The sequence below is a fragment of the Salvelinus fontinalis genome, chromosome 21, assembly GCF_029448725.1.
Source record: "Salvelinus fontinalis isolate EN_2023a chromosome 21, ASM2944872v1, whole genome shotgun sequence".
Lineage (NCBI taxonomy): Eukaryota > Metazoa > Chordata > Actinopteri > Salmoniformes > Salmonidae > Salvelinus > Salvelinus fontinalis.
Window position 1 is genome coordinate 28958471 of NC_074685.1, and position 19349 is coordinate 28977819.

At 41.3% G+C, this 19349-nt stretch overlaps 2 protein-coding genes across 3 annotated transcripts; both read right to left on the reverse strand.

Annotated features, from left to right (window-relative positions):
* Positions 1-321: 321 nt before the first annotated feature.
* Positions 322-10280, reverse strand: LOC129818570 (V-type proton ATPase 116 kDa subunit a 2-like). Its single transcript, XM_055874608.1, has 20 exons — positions 9576-10280; positions 8847-8925; positions 7926-8026; positions 7578-7715; positions 6585-6679; positions 6339-6465; positions 6144-6226; positions 5928-6021; positions 5486-5698; positions 5227-5377; positions 3569-3708; positions 3301-3458; positions 3048-3138; positions 2752-2870; positions 2417-2627; positions 2155-2274; positions 1937-2056; positions 1731-1848; positions 1431-1602; positions 322-1199 (listed from the first exon to the last, which is right to left on the reverse strand). Exons 1-20 carry the CDS (start codon positions 9690-9692, stop codon positions 1097-1099), a joined length of 2550 nt encoding a protein of 849 aa, XP_055730583.1. The 5' UTR covers positions 9693-10280; the 3' UTR covers positions 322-1096.
* A 1188-nt stretch (positions 10281-11468) lies between these two features.
* On the reverse strand, positions 11469-13507 carry LOC129818572 (NF-kappa-B inhibitor-like protein 1). Of its 2 annotated transcripts, none has more exons than XM_055874611.1 (4): positions 12910-13507; positions 12697-12809; positions 12469-12580; positions 11469-12392 (listed from the first exon to the last, which is right to left on the reverse strand). In XM_055874611.1, the coding sequence occupies exons 1-4, from the start codon at positions 13181-13183 to the stop codon at positions 11815-11817; spliced, it is 1077 nt and encodes a 358-aa protein (XP_055730586.1). In that variant the 5' UTR covers positions 13184-13507; the 3' UTR covers positions 11469-11814. The 2 variants fall into 2 exon arrangements, with proteins under 2 accessions (XP_055730586.1, XP_055730585.1); XM_055874610.1 differs by having other exon boundaries at positions 11469-12395.
* Positions 13508-19349: the final 5842 nt, after the last annotated feature.

Below are 19349 nucleotides of genomic sequence, written 5' to 3' on the forward strand. Positions count from 1 at the left end.
CAAGCTGTTTAAAGGCACAGTCATCTTAGTGTATGTAAACGTCTGACCCACTGGAATTGTGATACAGTGAATTATAAGTGAAATAATCTGTCTGTAAACAATTGTTTGGAAAAATTATGCACAAAGTAGATGTCCTAACCAAATTGCCAAAACTGTAGTTTGTTAACAAGACATTTATGGAGTGATTGAAAAACAGGTTTAAATGACTCCAACATAAGTGTATGTAAACGTCTGACTTCAACTGTAAATATTTAAATCCTGTGAAATGTGTCTTGTCAGCAGTAGCACCTAACATTCGCATTACAACAGTAAGACTAGTCATCAGTGAAAATGCTGACTTTTATTGTACAATCATTTCTGCATTGTTATTTGAAAAGTGCTCTGTGGCAATGTGGTTTGCAAAAATACATAATTGAGCTGTCATCTTTTATCTTCCCAGGAATGCCACATGATGTATAATAACAGGAGAAACATCATGATCTACAAGTATACAATTCATTATACAGTACTATATGTCCAAAGCTGTCTTCACAGGGATACGCACTGTGAAAAGCTGCACAATTAGCAGCCGTGGTATTCACATTTGTCATTATCGGTAAGAAATTGTTATGGCACTAGAAATCAGGATAATTGATATGACCTCCTGTCCTTTATGTGTTGCTTCTACAACATTTTTTCTGTACTTTAAGTGATAAATATGAGTCTTAAGTAATAAATTAACAATAAAAAACACTCTTTCCTACAAAAATCGAATAAAATGCTTGGATCCACAAAATTGGCTTAATGTGGCCATTACGTGAGATGCATCACTTACTCCAGAACAGTACAAAGTACATTTCAACAGACCTAGATGAACAGTTTTGAATCCCACTGAATTCAGGAATTGAGGTTAGCTGATATGGACATATTTATGATGTAAGGCAGTCAATGCAGCCAATAGTGTCAAAAGCCGTATGCTGAAAAACTTTGCTACAAGTCATCCCAGCACTGCTCTGCGGTTTCTCCTCTTCATCAGTGTGCCATCTTGCTCTAACCCATAGCATCCTTCCTGGTACATGTTTTCCTGTTTAAATCCAGTGAATCTGGTTGTCGCTGGTCACAGTAAACCGTCCTGCTCAAAGACTGAGGGCAGGGTGGAGAACTTGAAGGGGGCAAACTTGATACCCGTCCCATGATAGAACTTATTCTGGAACTCCACCCTAGGAAAGGAGAGCATTCACATACTGTATGTAAACAACCAGTATGAATGCATGTGTGAACAAATTACTAAGTGAATGATTAAAAGATACTGAATTATACTGAGTAGGTGACCGCTGGGAAATGAGAGAGTATGTGAGAGTAGATGAGTGATTAACAGTGAGTAATTGACTGACTGACTGAATGAGTCAGTCAGTAAGGCATCACGTAGTTTAGTATAAAGACCGACTCACCAGTGCAGCCGGAGGGCATGGAGGAAGGCTGAGAGCCCTTCCATGACCAGCAGGATGGATACAGTGAGCACAGCGAAAAGGCTGAACACTGGTACCAGAAACAGCACCCCCAGTCTGGAGGTCATCTTGAGGCCCAGACGCATCACCATGGACCACAGCACCTCCGAAAGCTCTGACAAACACATAGATGGACACACAGTAAGAGGAAGATGTATGGATCAATATCTGAACATAGAAACAGTAACTGATAGTAATTGCCCCCTTGTGGCCTTTTAAAGGTGTAGTGAGTCCGATACTTACGAGCGTGGGCCAAACTGAGGGCCCAGAGACGTAGGTAAGACGCCGTGTTGGAGATGCAGCCCAGGCAATACTCTATGGTGTGGATGGCTTGGTGCAGGAACACGTCCCCAAAGTCAAACTGAAAGATGAAAAATACATTGATTAGACAGAAACGCAACAGTGATGTACTCAAATGTGTATATGAGATGTATAGTTGTGGTTCTGACCTCCTTAGGCTGGGTCTCTCTGCTGGTCATGAGGTCATCCAATCCCTCTTCCTCATCATCATCGTATGCTGGTGCTTGGGACATATCATCCTCACTCACACGCCGAACTCTCTCATATCCCTAAAATACAGACAACAGACATTAAAATGTGCACATACATTATTTACTGAAAACATATGGGTAACAAGCTCATACATGACTCTTTCCACCATACTCACCCTGCGTAATCGTAGGCCCTTCCCTCCACGGTGCAGCCAGTAGAGGTAGACTGGTTTTCCTAACAGCAGCACAGGCACAGACAGCAGAGCCACCACCACCAGGAAGACCTGCAGCCCAGTCTGTGGATCAAAATACACAGAGTCAAACACAGAGCCACATGGATAGATGGTCAAAAGAGACATTCAGAGATTCAGATACAGATGCTGAGAAACCCAGACTGGGGGGAGCACTCAGAATCATCACCACATCCCCAACACCCACCTGTCCAGGGTAGAGAGGGGTGTTGTCCCCTCCCTGCATGAGGAACATGTTGATAAAGTGGATGAGGATGCTGGGGGCCAGGCGGGAGTCACGTGCACCGAACGCCAGCCACTTGTAGAGGATCATGAAAACCAGGTAGCCAAAGAGACATAGCAGGAACAGCAACTCAGGGAGGAACAGCAGGTAGACGTTGAAATTATGTTTGAAGTGCCTGGATAAATGGAAGAGAATAGGGAAGGGGAGGAAAGGAAAGGATGGATTTACATTTAGAGAAACCCTTTCTGAAGTTTTCAACTTTTGTGACTACGGTTAGGAACCACCAACTGCTCACTCACAGATGGTTGAAGACACTGAGCACCACCCCAAAGCTCATGTGCACGACCCCTATGATGACGGACATCTTCATCTTGTAGGAGTTCAGGAAGGACAGACGATTCACTGCCATGTTCCATATCTGTGGGTGTGATACAAAGCATAACATGAACATAACATCAGACAATGTCAATCTCTGGGATTTGGGAGCAGTGAAAGGCATGAGAAGGGACATGTGAGAGTGTGTGATTGTGGGTTTGTGTGTTTAGCATCTGAGAGCATCGCTATATGTCTGTGTGTCGTGTGTATGTATACTCACAGGATCGATGCCAAAGGGGTATGGTCCACTAAAGACACCAGTGACATTGGGATCAAGGGAGAGCAAAGCATTCGTTTGGAGAGTTTCATTTCTGGAATAAGAGGTGAATATGAGTACAATAACCTCAGTCAGTTACAGCTAAATTAAAATGATATGTTCACATCGACAGGTACACTGACCATCTATTCTGTGCATACTGTGCTTGGGAATGTACTAATGTGCATGTTTTTGTGTGTTCGTTTTGATCACTCACGTCCACTGCTGATCTGTGAACATAGCCCTAACACTCCAGCCTGAGCCAAATATGTTGAGTGACTTGGAGAAGCAGTCATTATAGATCAGCCCCGTGTACACAGAGAAAAGGCCCATCATTAGTATGATATAACGTCCCTCGAAGAACACTGTCCAGATCTGAGGACAACACAGAAACAAAGACCAACATTCATGGCAGTACATCAAAATCAAGACAACCACAAAAACACAGTCGAATTTGATAGAAATTACACTTAAAACGCTCTCACCTCATTATCAGAACGCTTGTGCTTGTGGCTCTTCTCTTTCAACACCATCCACAGGGCAAAGCATGCCATGACCACACCATGACCAAGGTCCCCAAACATGACCGCAAACAGGAAAGGGAACGTAATGATGGTGTAGGGAACTGCCAAGCAGAGATACATGTAACATTTTAGTCATTAAGCAGACACTCTTATCCAGAGCGACTTACAGGAGCAATTAGGGTTAAGGGCCTTGATCAAGGGCACATCGACAGATTTTTCGCCTAGTCGGATTGGGGATTCGAACCTGTAACCTTTCAGTTACTGGCCCAATGCTAAAAATTTCAGCATGGACAACTAGCTTTCCCTTATTCCTATAACTGTGCTCAACCTGACTAGTCTGCATTACATGTATTGGTTAGTAATTGGAATCTTATAATGAATCCTCATGAAACCGAGACAAAAACGATTTGGGGGATTTTCATGAAATTTTATCCATACAATAGTCCTTTGGAGAAAGGATTGTCGACATATATTTTACATTTGTATTTAAAAGCCTAATTGAGAAATAATTACTCAAGGTTGGCATATTTATGACATTTTGGCTTTACCCATGCCTCCTTTAAGACACCATAATGTTTTATCTGTAGATGCTACATAGCAAAAATTGGTGTCATTGAAAATATGACATTTTTAACTTGGCAAATTTTTTGTATATATTGTTGATCATAACATACTGTATTGGCATATCACAGTTCCAGAGTGGGATCTCTGCTAGTTTTTAAATTATGGCCCATTTTATATAGAGAAATTGGCATAACCAACCAATAACCAATCATAGCCCTCCTTTTACCTTTATCGCTGCACACTCTGAAAATCACCAGCTGAGGGCGGCCATTTTGAAACTATTTTCACATTCACTCTGTTGGTAGTGCTTACAAATTGGATCATAATTCTAAAAGTAGGAATGATGATCCCACTCTGGAACTTTGATATGCCAGTAGAGTATATTATGTTCAACAATATATTGAATACTTTTCCAAATCAAAATTGGTATATTTTCAATATTCATGTTTCTATTTCTCAATATTAATTAATGTAAAAAAAAAAAATTTCGAAATCAAAATACTACTCATAATACAGAGCAAGCAGTAAAGCTTCATATGACACCAATGTTTGCTTTGCAGCACCTACAGACGAAAGATTATGGAGTCTTAAAGGAGGCTTGGGTGAGGCCAAAATTGAATAAATATGCCAACTTTATTAAATAAGATAGATAAAAATATCAAATATATTTCAACAGTGCTTCCTCCAAAGGACTATTCTATGGATCACATTTCGTGAATATCCCCAAAATCATGGTACAGTATTTTTTTGTCTGGGTTTCATGAGGAATCACTCTAATAGTGCTCACCTGAGCTTGCCTAAATGTTGTGTCTAAAGTGTTCCAAACTAGCCTACCTGTAGGTTTGTCTGTCGACTACACAGGAGGTTGGTGGCACCTTAATTGGGGAGGACGCGCTCGTGGTAATGGGTGGAGCAGAATTAGGGGAATGGTATCAAATACATTAAACACATGGTTTCCATGTGGTTGATGCTATTCCATTGATTCAGTTCCAGCCATTATTATGAGCCATCCTTCCCCTCAGCAGCCTCCACTGGTCTATTGAATCTGTACTCACCTGGACTAGCCTCCCTGTAGTCTCCAACTCCGTAAGCCTCCACAATACTCTGAAAGCCAGAGGTGAACTTGTTTGTTCTCAAGAGCGTAGGTGGTGTGTCGTTGCTTGGGATTCGGTTTACAAAGGATGGTACAGTGGCATCACCTTTTCTCTGAAAAGGGAAAATAGCATGTATTACATTTATACACACTACTGCCAGATTTGACAAAACAAACTACTGTATCTGTAGGACTATGGTATCCTCAACAGCCTCACTCACCGAACCTTCCTCCAACGCCCCCCGCAGGTTGGTCAGGTCAGTGACAGGGCACCACACCTCAGCAATGAGACACTTGTTGGTGACGTCAAAGCTACTCAGGTTGAGGATGTGGTAGATGGCCTTCATCTTCTTCACTTGCACTACCCAGGTGAAGGCCGACTCTGAGGCCTTCTGCAGCCCCTGCCTCAGGTACTCCTCAGTGCGGTGGAGCACCTGGTGGTGCCAGGGGACAGTTACAAGATTTGATATGTTCAAGTATTTGCATAAGGTCTTATAACTAGTGTCTATGCAAATGTGGAACATGGAGAGATGTCATCCAAACATTATCTAGCCAAACTTTATCATACATTGTTTGGGCCGTGCCTTTAACATGACATACAAATAGACAGACAGACAGACAGACAGACAGACATATGGGTAATGCCCTGGCAATTGCCCGTACATTGTTCAAGTCCAGGATGCGTGTCCTTAGGCTGTCCATTACATCTGCCCTCTCCTCGTCATTCTCAGGGTGGGGGTAAAGGTGACAGTGGTAACTGGAGGAAAAGGATACAAAAATATCACTGATACAGATCAATGAGAGACACAGGCCTGAGAGATGAAGAAGTGTGCATGCAATGGATGATTTTGTGTTTTGTGCTGGCAAAAGCATAGATACCAATCGCAGATCTTTTGGACCTTCTGTCCAATCTGGTCTCCCCAGAATGAGATAAGGAACACAACATTTTTGCTGATCTCACCCTGTAAGGTACACACACACAATACATATTATATGTGTCTTATTCCCCCCCAAAAATGACATGGCGGTAAACATAGATTTCTGAAATCCGTATTTCTTTCTATTTCTACTCACCGTGTCCAGGTCAGCAAGGCTCTCGCCCAGCTCTGCATAGCTGAGGATAGTGTACCCCTTACACACCCTCCACAACATGCGCTCAAAGGCCTCCACCTTCACCCGGTGGATTAGGCCTGACACAAACCTACAGCCAAGAGGAAGACTTTACCACTCAGGACTCACCACTTACTTAAGCTGACTCTCACAGTGATTAGCTACACATTATGTGAGTTTCTATTTTACATGTTTGTCTGTGAAACTCACCCCAGCTTGGCTCCCAGTCTCTGCATGCCAGTGCAGCCTCCAGATTCTGACTCAATGGATTGGAACTCTTCATACTGGGGGCCAAGGGCCTCATGCTGCATACAAGGAAAGGCCAGGTTTGCATGATCAACCCACAAATACCAGTAGCCTTTGATTTAAAAAAAGGGTAAGTCTTAAAGTGGTACTTAAGTAGTTTATTAAACGTTAATTATTCGTTTCTAGACCTTTTGTAAATCTGTAATAGCAAAGTTATTACATAATGGTTGAAATTCATTGCTACATCTATTGTCAAGTGTAGCCTATTACAGGGATCATCAACTAGATTCAGCCATGGGCCAATTCTTTCTTCAGCGTATGGTCGGGGGGCCGGAACATAATGACAAATGATTTGTAGACTGCAAGTTGACCGCAAGAAGCCCGAACAGATATAATATGTGACTAAAACATAATCATTTTAAACCTTGCTTACATTTGTATACAATCACGTGTCTATTACGCATGGGAATACTTGGGAACAGATTTACAAAATGAAAATCACTTGGAGACGATTTCCTGGTGTTTTTACAGTCTTTTATGTCCAACAATGAAAATTCAACCAACATTAAAAAAAAAAAATTCTCAGAAAACTTGGGGGGGCGAATAAAAATACCAGTTGCTGCCAGTTGGGGAACCCTGGCCTATAACCTACAAGCTAAAAAAAACATGCATCATTGGCCGTGGAATCACATGACCAAATGTCCATTGTTCAAAGTCAGGTGATACTCATGTGTGTGGTGATGAGGATACTCAACGCATGAAGAGAGGACAGAAAGACCCAATATATGGTGTCACAGTCAACTGACAGTTGTGTCTGGGAGGGCAATCGAGCAAAGGGTGAGTCTGATAAGTGTATGTGTCACTTAAATGGCATTAGGCAGTTATGAGGCGAGGTTATGTGATAGTAATGTGTATGGTGGGAGTCATAGTTGTGTAAATAGACATGATGGCACTAACCCGGGAGCGGCTGTGTACGAAGGTGTGTGTGATCCTCAGCATGTGCGTGTACTCGGTCAGCTCCAGAAGATTCCGCTGCAGCTTCTCTTTGTTCCTGGCCACCTCGCTAAGCTCCACCTCCAGCCTTTGGAGCTGCTCCTGGGGGACCACAGTAGACAGACCACACACGGTCAACACAGCAATCATATGGGAATTAGTTCCCCTCAACCATTAATAACACACAATCAATACCCTAAACCACACATGGTCAATACTATCTTCAAATATTTACCAACTCAGCGATTCATCCACAGTGAACATCAACCACAGCACTCGTTCATTACATGACAAACAGAATCTCAGACCTACCATGATTTCAAGGACATGTTTGGGGGGAGGGGCGACTGGACAGATTTCATCATCTTCTGGCACAGCAATATTTGCCTTTCGGATCTCCCTCAAAAGGTACCCTGTACAAAGAAAACAAAAAATTATTTAAAACAAGTGTTTAATCAGATAAACAAACACTGATTGAGCACAAAAGAACACACAATCATCATGGGGATCTGTTGAAACATCCAGAGTATTTACAGTTATAAAATCCAGACACATTTGATCAAAACATAAAGAGGTCTTGCTAAAATTATCTGTGGAGGAACAACTGAGATCTATATCTAGCACAAAGCCAATCTTTCACAGCGGAATGACTTGTAATTCAATCCCACTGCATTGCTGTTACCAAAAGCAATATGTAATTCTCTGTAGAGGTAACCAGAGCTTGATCAAACTCCACCAGTAAATCAAAGGTACAGATGTAGGATCTTAATTTGATCTCTCTTTTGTTGTTGAGAATTTTCCTATACCGCAGGAAAGGCAAACTTGTAGTGTATTTTAGGTTTAAAAAGGCTTCTAAAGATTGTAATTTCCACTTTGAAATGTCAGACTTGATTTGCCCTAATAATCTTTTTGATCAACCCCTACAAAAATGTCCATTAATTATAATTCACAGGATTATTATGGGTCAGCAGGTGGCCTAGTGGTTAGCGTGTTGGACTAGTAACCAAAAGATTGCAAGATCAAATCCCCGAGCTGAAAAGGTAAAAATTTGTCATTCTGCCCCTGAACAAGGCACTGTTCCGAGGCCGTCGTTGAAAATAAGAACTGACTTACCTAGTTAAATAAAGGTAAAAAAATATGCAGAATTACTTTCCTGCTGTAGCAAACAAGCTCAAATTAGGATCCTACATCTGTATGGTAGTCTTGGTCTAGTGTCCATCTCAGTGACCTCACCCAGAATTCTCTCCATCTCTTCACATCTCTTGATTTCGCTGACGAAGCGTCGCTGGAACGAGTTGACACTGGGGTTGATCTGAAACCAGAGGAGCATAGTGGTCAGTGACTTTGCCAGGAGGCCCAATGCTCACATCCTGGAGTTCATGAAATAGATTCCTTTCCAGTACATTTTATTTTGCAGAATGTATCATTTAAATATCAACATTTCATTTTTAAAGGTCCAAATCCATTTGCTTTTGAAATCTAAGTCAGGTCACAACAATGAAATTAAACAAACCCAGTGAGCAAGGTACCTGGGTAACAGGTTTTTGGAGGCCCTGAATTATATAGACAGACAGACCATATGCAGTTGCATAGAGACCTCCATCATGACTACCAGACAATCACAGAATAGGGGGATATGTGATCAAATAAGGCTTTAACGGATTTGCTTAATCAGTTTGTGCTACATTGTATTTTATTTTTTACAAATAATTGATCCAGGAGTAGCACATTAACTGGACTGATAGACACACGTAGGCATAACCCTGGGTGCACTGGTAGTCGGATGCAGGCAGACAGACAGACAGACACACACACACACACAAAGAACAGTTTTGGTCATGACATATAATTGACAACTGACAGACACTGAGTAGGCCTAACTAATTTATATACACTATGCTTCTATTATTGCATTGCAAGTCTGCACATTGGCTCGACAGACAAGTGGAATAGCCTACTTACATCTCGAAACTCGACCAGACCCATTTCTCCCAGCTCACTTATGCAATCATATGCTGAACCGGACTGTAGAAATAACTGCGCCAAGCACATCTCTTCACTTCGGAACACCGACCCCATCTTATCTGCCACCGGCACCTTGCTGACGAAATCTCCTCCGGCCTATTAATTCACTCTACGACAATTGTAGCAGTAGTTGCATCCAATAAATCATACCAACGCGAAATCACAACTCTGCGCGTGTCTATAATGCCAAGCTTCGCAATAACGTTCCCGAAAATTAATACATTGTATCGAGTATAAGCTCTCTCAATTTGGCAAAATTACTCTGCCTATTAACGGGTTAGTTATTTCATCTATAATAACGCTAGAGCTTTTACACTAGATCATTAGGTCCCCTAAATTGTAAGAAAACAAACAATACACCCTCACCCTTCTATCGCTTCGCACATATTTTATCGAGCGTGTCAGATAATACGCGTCATCCTGTGTCGCTATCACAAAGAGTCAACTATATCCCCGTCGCAATGCTATGTGTAAGATTGCTCATTAAGCAAAATAGAAAAGAAAAATATATGTCAGTCATGCCAGCAGACAATATCCAAAATTGTACATAAAAAGTACAAGTTAAAATGTGGGTAAGTATAAATAAAATACTTTTCTTTAATCGCAGTATGTTGGCTGCCTATATAGTCTGAGCGTGCCTGCAGGTTGCCAGATATTTTTATTTTAGTCCTCAATTGAATTTGACACCCGAGTATACGCTGCTATTATCAAAAGTGTATAAAGGTAGGGTATGGCCTACACCCACAGTCTATACACTCAAATAATAATACACTTTGATAGCGAAATCGCCAATACGAAAATACCACATTATTTTCAATAAATCCTATGACTCATAGGCTATGAGCCCTTGTGGCAATATATAAACACACAGCCATTAGGCTTAGTACAGTCAATGTATGCGTCTATAACATTTCCAAAAACACAGAGAATTGTAGATGAATTCATATTTTAATGTGCATTTTTTTCTGCTAGCTTATATCGAGGGCGAAATTGCCTTACAGCTATTATTTCGTTTGGGGATTTGTACCAAATCTGGCAACTAGAGCATCCTTTCATTTATTCAGTTCCATCATTCAAATTAGGGTGAACCATCTGCCCTTTCTTTGTGTGTGTAGGCCTGTATAAGGATTGTAGGTGGTGGTAGGTTAATAAATGCTGTCCAATAGTTTCTCTTTTTAAATCAAGTCAAGTGTCAAACTGTTTACTTACTGTGATCTTTTTTCTTTTTCCCCACTTTGATCTCATCAGCACTCTTGACTTAGTCGAGTGTACTGTGCAGTTTGTGTCATCATGGTCCTTTTGATCCCCTCCCAATCCTTAACCCAAATAGCTTCAGAATTTTTAAAGTTAGGTAACATGCTGAACTTGTGAATAAGGCCGGGTTCCTGACAACATCATAATAATAAGTGTCTTTCCTTTTGACTTTTCTCCTTTTTTATGCATTGTTACCATGACATTATCAACATTATTAATGATGCTAGTAACACTTACTAATGTAAACCATTCTAATTTAATGCGTAAATGTTCACTAAATATTGGTATTGGATGCTATCTTACATTTTTGATAAATCATTTTGTCTATACACAGGCTTTACACAACTTGTTTCAACATTTGTGTATACAAATATTCTCAGTTCCGACAGCTTAAAAATCAGTAACATAACGTGAAGATTGATGTCCAGTGTCCATCAATGATCCCTAACCAACTTGGCAGAACCTTTGCCAATAATGGATAAATGTTGCACTCCTAAGAGGTGTGCATAAAGATTCATGCCGGTTTGCTGCCAAATGTGCCTCCTCCAAGTATTGATTCAAGCAACACTTATGCGATCAAGATAACAGGTTATTTATTTTTCATTAATTTAAAAATGTAACAAGGCAAACACTTATTCTCTCTAGCAACATCATCTCTTACATCAAGTCCTAGTGCCGAGAAGTACACAACACAACACTAAGAAATATGGCATTCACTCAACACTTTGGCATGGTGACAAGAATAAGAAGCTTAGCCAAGTTTATCCAAGAAATTAGGTGCTTCAAGTGGAAATTAGTTTTGACAGATCAAAATGACTGACCACCACTGGAAACATAACCACTGCCCTGCATGTACAGGACCGTGAGTGGATAAACGACAGACTGTTCAACATCTCATAAGGTCCTTTCAAGTCTGACATTGTCACTTGAGGCTCTGAGCCAGTCTATTGAGCTCCTGTGAGAGGGCAGTGACAGTTTCCAGGATCCTCTGCTTGTCTCCCTCCTCCAGCCGGGTCCCACAGCGCTGGGCAAACCTATCCGGGTGCCAAACGGTCTGCTGGCGCCTGAGGAGTTTACGGAACACTGGCATGTCTTTCCTATCTGCACCATGCAGCATCACCTCCACCATCTCCTCCACTGAGCCCTTTGCTGCCGGCCAGGGGATGTCCCGATAACTCAGTTTTGTGGTGGCCGCTGCTGCAGTGTCAGTGTTGAAGGTATCTGCACATCGCTCCTCGTAGCGCTGCTTCTTCCCCTGACGCGTCTCCTCCTCTTTCTGTGCAGCACGCGCCAGGTACTCTTCATGCTCCCTCTGTAGCCTCTCATGCAGCTCTCTGTTAGCCCGATCCTCCTCATCCGCCTCTTTCTTCCTCTTCCCATGAAAACCTGAGGATGCCAGTCTTTGAGCCTCTGCATGCTGTTTAGTGACATACTCCTGTCTAATTCTATCTGCCCAGTCTTGAAAGTCCTCTTCATCGGTATCTTCCGCAAATAAATCATCTGCTGAAGAAAAAAACAACATAAATATGACAATGTACAATTATTTAAATCAAATTATTCAAGAGTGAAATATTACCATCATATTGTCCAAATGTTTCAAAAAACTCATCCTGGCATTCCCCAAAGAGCTTCTCTTGCCACTCTTTCTCAGCGTCTGTCGCTTGTGAAGACTTTTCCCTAGGTGCAGTCTTTGGGAGATAAATAACATCAGAAACAGTTCTCAAGGATGTACACACCATACAATCATGTCCTAGCTCTCTCCTAAAACACATATTACACATGCATATGGAAGAGACATTCATACCTTCTCAAATTTCATCCATTGCAGCAGGTCCTGAGGTGTAACTCCTGCATTATTTGGTGCAACCATGGCATCTGGGCAACTCTTTTGAAGGGGCAAGACGAGGTCATCATAAACTACATGATAAAAGGGGGTACATTTTTTTTTAAAGGTTAGAAGGCATGTTATTATCCCAGCTGCATCTTTTTGTTGTTAGTAATACTGGCAGACCTTCACCTCTTTTGCCATGTTTCAGAGCCTTGTTAGCAGCAATGTGTAGGGGCGTGTCCCCTTTCTTGTCTTTCTGAAGGATGTTGGCTCCATACTTCAACAAAAGCCGAAGGATGGCGTCATCACCGAGCGAGCAGGCCATGTGCAGAGGAGTCCGGCGCTTTTTACCCTGGGAGAAGTTGACGTCGAGGTCGGAGTGTTTCCGGAAGTAGGACTTCAGCTTCATTAAACTGCCATCTTCCACGTATCTTATCATCTTTTTCTGTTTACGAGTCGCCATGATCTCCCTCCGTATGGACACTTACTCTAATTCTAATTTACTTCAACAAAGACTTAACAGCTGTAACAATACATAGCTAGCAACTTCCACAGTTAGTTAACCAACAACAATCAATAACGTTAGTTATAGGTTGTCATAAAAGAGCACAACAGGTAGCGTAATCCTATTACCCGTCTTCGTTGCATACTAAATATATTTTGTCAGTTGATCAAGCCAATTTCAATGTTTCGCAACCCCCATTAGTTAGCTAGCTTGTCGATTAGTTGATGTAACCTCAACCAAATTTGCGGAAACACGGACAAATAACAATGTAACACCGACGTCAATATGCTGTCCTGTCGTTAAATTCCCCTGTATATTTATTCGGAGTCTTTTAGTTCCGGATGGGTTGTAAATTCCGAATTCAATCACTAAGTGGCAGTATACCGCTGTAGTATACATGGCTTTGACTTGCAATGCAGTTCATTTAAATCTTAAACCCTTGCATTTATTGCTCGTGTTTAAAAGTTTAAACCATTCTTTCACCGAGTAGATAATGATAAAGCTAATGTCTGATTTTATAGTATGTGATCATACTTTTCTAGGTAGACAGCGTAAAAGGAGAAGCAGGAGGTAGAGCAGGTGACCCCCCCTGTGCTGGTTTAGCAATGTGAATCATTGAGACATTGATTGATAATTTGTAGGAACTATACATCTAATCTATAAATTACATAAAACAATATTACCATGGATTATGTTGCTATAGAGCTCAAATTTGTTGAGAAAGTGTGTTTTTCACTTTTAAATTGTAGGTTCCCTTACAAAAAAGTCCCACAGGATTTTCAGGGCCATTTTCCGGTAGGACAACCTGCAGGATCCCTTCCTCATCCTTCATAGAGAATTTACTGTAGGACAATACACAATTTCAAAAGAATGGACAGAAAGCACAGGATATCAGATTGCATGACAATTTTATTATTCAATGCAGCAACAAAGGATGAGTTTTATTGTCCTTTTCAGCTCCAGCGCTGCATAAAAGATGATTCCTTGGAGAATCGCCTGCATGGCTGTCCAGTGCTGCTGCCTGTGTTAGTCAGTCGCACTGTTGTTCATAGGCTTGGTCTTAACAGGGGAGGAGATTAAAGAGATTAGATGGGCAGCGTTCACAGGATGTAACGGCAGAAACGGTATGTGTGCGTGTGTGTTACATGAGGAACAGTGACAAAGGAAATAACAAGTAACGGTTAGATCATACTTACCAGAATCGTACTTACTATCATAAATCGCACTCAATGAAAAGGGTCAAATTTGATCGTTTTTAAACATTATTATTAAGGCCAAGTAGGCGGTATTACTAATAGGCTGTCAACTCAGTCACATGGGTAATGATTAGCCTATGTAATGATATAGGCCTACTATTAAACATGTTACAAAAGAACACTGAAGACATAACTTCATTTTTACTTTTATTAAATATTGATATTCTCTTGTCTCTCTATGCTGAAAGAAAAAAAGCACAACTCATTGGTCCAAACCAGGCAAATGGCATTATTGAAGTGACAACACTACAAAGCTCAGGTGTTTTGGAGCCTTCCACACAAGGCTTCTTCCTTTCCAGATGAAAAAGTAAAAAAGCTGATCCCCGAGAAAAGTAGGAAACAAAGTAAGGAGAGGTGTTAATTATAACTGAATGAAAGGCTCATTTGGGTTTAAGGGAAACGTAAGCATTTTTGTCTGAAAAACACAGAAGAAATATGTATATTAACACGCAGCACACCTATACATTGACAAGAAAGTATGTAAACCTATACCTAATGTGAAGTTTATGCTCATCGTTCACCGTTTCCCTCAGTGCTGCCCCTCAGTGCTTTCCCTCAAATAAAATACAAGTGTGTCGATCGCGTACACATATTTAGCAGATGTTATTGCAGGTGTAGCGAAATGCTTGTGTTCCTAGCGCCAACAGTGCAGTAATATCTAAAAATACACAACAATACAGACAACTCTAAAAGTAAAATAATGGAATTAAGAAATATAGAAATCTTAGGATGAGCAATGTCAGAGTCTGGAGTATAAAATATACATTTTTTAAAATTCTGTATTTAACAAGGTAAGTCAGTTAAATTCTTATTTACAATGACGGCCTCCCTGGCCAAACCCGGACGACGCTGGGCCAATTGTGCGCCACCCTATGGGACTCCCAATCACAGCCGGTTGTGATACAGCCTGGAATCAACCAAGGGTCTGTAGTGATGCAGTGCCTTAGACCGCTGCGCCACTCGGGAGCTAATATACAATATACACCGTATATACAAAAGTATGTGGACACCCATTCAAATGAGTGGATTCAACTATTTCAGCCACAACCGTTGCTGAGAGGTGTATAAAATCGAGCATACAGTTGTGCAATCTCCAATGACAAACATTGGCTGTTTAGTGGCCTTTCTGAAGAGCTCATTGACTTTTAACGTGTCACTGTCATTGGATGCAACCTTTTCAACAAGTCAGTTCGTCAAATTTCTGCCCTGCTAGAGCTTCCCCAGTCAACTATATGTGCTGTCATTGTGAAGTGGAAACGTCTAGGAGAAATAACGGCTCAGCCACGAAGTGGTACATCACAGAAGCTCACAGAACGGGACCGCCGAGTACTGAAGCTCGTAGCGCAAATTTTAAAAAAGCACAATAACTGTTCATCTGGAGCTTCATGAAATGGGTTTCCATGGTCGAGCAGCCGCACACAAGCCTAAGATCACCATGCCCAATGTCAAGTGTCGGCTGGAGTAGTATAAACCTCGTTGGCATTGGATTTTGGAGCAGTGGAAACGCGTTCTCTGGAGTGATGAATCACGCTTCACCATCTGGCAGTTCGACAAACGAATCTGGGTTTAGTGGATGCCAGGAGAACGAAACTTGCCCCAATGCATAGTGTCAACTGTAAAGTTTGGTGGAAGAGGAATAATGGTCTAGGGCTGTTTTTCATGGTTCGGACTAGGCACCATAGTTCCATTGAAGGGAAATCTTAACACTACAGCATACAATGACATTCTAAATGATTCTGTGCTTCCAACTTTGTGGCAAAAGTTTGGGAAGGCCCTTTCCTGTTTCAACATGACAATGCCCCCATGCACAAAGCGAGGTCCATACAGAAATGGTTTTTCGAGATCGGTGTGGAAGAACTTGACTGGCCTGCACAGAGCCCTGACCTCAAGTCCATCAAACACCTTTGGGATGAATTGGATGTTCCAATGTTCCAACATGTAGTGGAAAGCCTTCCCAGAAGAGTGGAGGCTGTTTTACAGCAAAGGGAGGACCAACTCTATATTAATGCCCATGATTTTGGAATTAGATGTTCGACAAGAAGGTGTCAACATACTTTTGGTCAAGTAGTGTATAAACAGTTGAAGTCGGAAGTTTACATAGACTTAGGTTGGAGTAATTAAAACTAGTTTTTCAACCACTCCACAAATTTCTTGTTAACAAACTATAGTTTTGGCAAGTCGGTTAGGACATCTACTATGTACATGACACAAGTAATTTTTACAACAATTGTTTACAGACAGATTATTTCACTTATAATTCACTGTATCACAATTCCAGTGGGTCAGAAGTTTACGTACACTAAGTTGGCTGTGCTTTTAAACAGCTTTGAAGATTCCAGAAAATGATGTCATGGCTTTAGAAGCTTCTGATAGACTAATTGACATAATTTGAGTCAAATGGAGGTGTACCTGTGGATGTATTTCAAGGCCTACCTTCATACTCAGTGCCTCTTTACTTGACATCATGGGAAAATCAAAAGAAATCAGCCAACACCTCAGAATTTTTTTTGTAGAACTCCACAAGTCTGGTTCATCCTTGGGAGCAATTTCCAAACGCTTGAAGGTACCACGTTCGTCTGTACAAACAATAGTACACAAGTATAAACACCATGGGACCCCGCAGCCGTCATACCGCTCAGGAAGGAGACGCATTCTGTGTCCTAGAGATGAACGTACTTTCGTGCAAAAAGTGCAAATCAATCCCAGAACAACAGCAAAGGACCTTGTGAAGATGCTGGAGAAAACAGGTACAAAGTATCTATATCCCCAGTAAAATGAGTCCTATATTGACATAACCTGAAAGGTCGCTCAGCAAGGAAGAAGCCACTGCTCCAAAACCGCCATAAAAAGCAAGACTACAGTTTGCAACTGCACATGTATGTACACTTTTGACCCACTGGGAATGTGATGAAAGAAATAAAATCTGAAATAAAATCATTCTCTCTACTATTATTCTGACATTTCACATTATTAAAATAATGTGGTGATCCTAACTGACCTTATGATCATTTTTACTGCGATTAAATGTCAGGAATTGTGAAAAACTGAGTTTAAATGTATTTGGCTAAGGTCTATGTAAACATCCGACTTCAACTGTATATCTGGAAACTTGTTTTGTGCAGTTTCTACAAATCCAAATCTGATCAAAGTAAAAACATTTTATGAGTTACTAAAGGGGTTTTAGTGCTGCGTTATGGTCAAATATTTTCCCTCACCAATTATCAGTTTGACTTTTCCCTCATCAAGGACTGGCTTTCCTGAAGTCCCTTTATTGGCATTTCCACTTTTCCAGATAATCCCTGAGTAGCAATCACCTCCCTCCCAATCCCAGCCACAGCCAGGTCTTTCACATGGCTTTGCTGGAGGTGCCACCTCTACTGCAGGCCTGCAGTGTGACATTACCTATGCCCAAAGGGGTCATCCCCACTGCTGATGGTCTTGGCTGTATAAATGTTAACATAATCATACACTAACATCTTATCACTGTTTAACGTTAAAACATGTCAAAGAATATCAAACAATTTACTGGTGAACATGGGTGCAACTGGTGCTATCATAAAGGAGAAGGGGTAGAAAAGGGCAATGGGTTCACTAGAGTGTATCCTACTGTTTAGAATGAGCCAGAGCCACACACAGACACCAAACAGGTTGCCTTGGTGGTAGAGTCAGGGAATATCATACATGGTGTTAAGGGTCCATCTCCTTTAGTGTTCCTTACCATTTCCAGCGGGATTGCAGGGTTTGCTTTTGATTGCATGCACGGCATCTCTTACTAGGCATATGTCATCAAATGACTACACTGTGGTTTGAGTCCAAATATCACCCTGAGTCCTGGTACACTGGAAGAGAAGTAGAGGGCATAAACAAAATATTGCTTGCCATAAAACCACCTGTAAATGTGACAAGACCACCACGCTCAATTAATTTACTCAAATATTGGAAAGCCACAGAGTTCCAACACTTCCTGCTGTTCTATAGTCTCCCCTGTTTAAATGGGATTTTACCCAGGCAGTGCTTACAACATTTGCTGCTACTGGTGCAGGGTACAGTACAGTATCTATTGTCTACTGAAAGACACGGTTACCTCTCATGACATTGATATGGCTGCGATGTTCCTTTGAGAATTTGTTATTAGGTTTGAACAATCGTATGGGAAATGTCAAGTCAGCTACAATGTCCACATACTTTTGCATGCACCTACATCTGTCCGAAACTGGGGACCTTTGTGGGCTCAAAGTGCATTAATCTTTGAAAGTAGTAATGGGAGACTTGGTACCAGGACAAATAATGGAAATGTTCACTCTCTACCAACACATCCCAAGACTACTCACTATTACATTCACCACAGAATCAAACCAAGCTAGCAAAAGATTTGTTGAAGAAATATTAAGGGGCTACAATCTCGCCAACAAATGTGAAAAAAACAAGTGTATTTTTACTAGGGTATCCTGTTGCACAGAACCCTACATCAAGGGAGGATTTTCTCCTTGAAGAATCAGACGTTACTTACAAAAAAACATGTACATTTCACCATGGAGCGATCATTAAAGGGAATCACATTTATTCCAAAACAGCAAGTACCTTATCGAAACTAGTAAACCATGTAGTGGTCACCCAACATGGGTCAGTGGGGATGGTCATGTCTTTTGTTGACGTAGGCAGTGAAGTGGGCTACGCAGTGATGACAACAAGATGCACAATAAGAGACTAAGAGACAGGAGGCACTGCCTCTTGGATTCGTAAAGAGATTGGCAATTCAAATGAGGTTCAATTAATCAAATGCACAGACATATGTACCACCTGTGTTTACCTGAAAGACATCCAAGGTGTACAAGGGAACTGCATCTGTTTACAACCCAAAAAGTGGG

Excerpts from the sequence above, each read along its gene's own strand:
- LOC129818570 (XM_055874608.1), bottom strand. The coding sequence starts at position 9,692 with ATGGGGTCGGTGTTCCGAAGTGAAGAGATGTGCTTGGCGCAGTTATTT. Across the intron at positions 3,709-5,226 it reads CTACAGGGAGGCTAGTCCAG|TTCCCTACACCATCATTACG; the intron begins GTGAGTACAGAT and ends TCTGCTTGGCAG. Across the intron at positions 1,603-1,730 it reads CCTCAGTTTGGCCCACGCTC|AGCTTTCGGAGGTGCTGTGG; the intron begins GTAAGTATCGGA and ends TGTGTTTGTCAG.
- LOC129818572 (XM_055874610.1), bottom strand. The coding sequence starts at position 13,183 with ATGGCGACTCGTAAACAGAAAAAGATGATAAGATACGTGGAAGATGGC. Across the intron at positions 12,810-12,909 it reads TCTGAAACATGGCAAAAGAG|TTTATGATGACCTCGTCTTG; the intron begins GTGAAGGTCTGC and ends TTTATCATGTAG. Across the intron at positions 12,581-12,696 it reads AATGGATGAAATTTGAGAAG|ACTGCACCTAGGGAAAAGTC; the intron begins GTATGAATGTCT and ends TATCTCCCAAAG.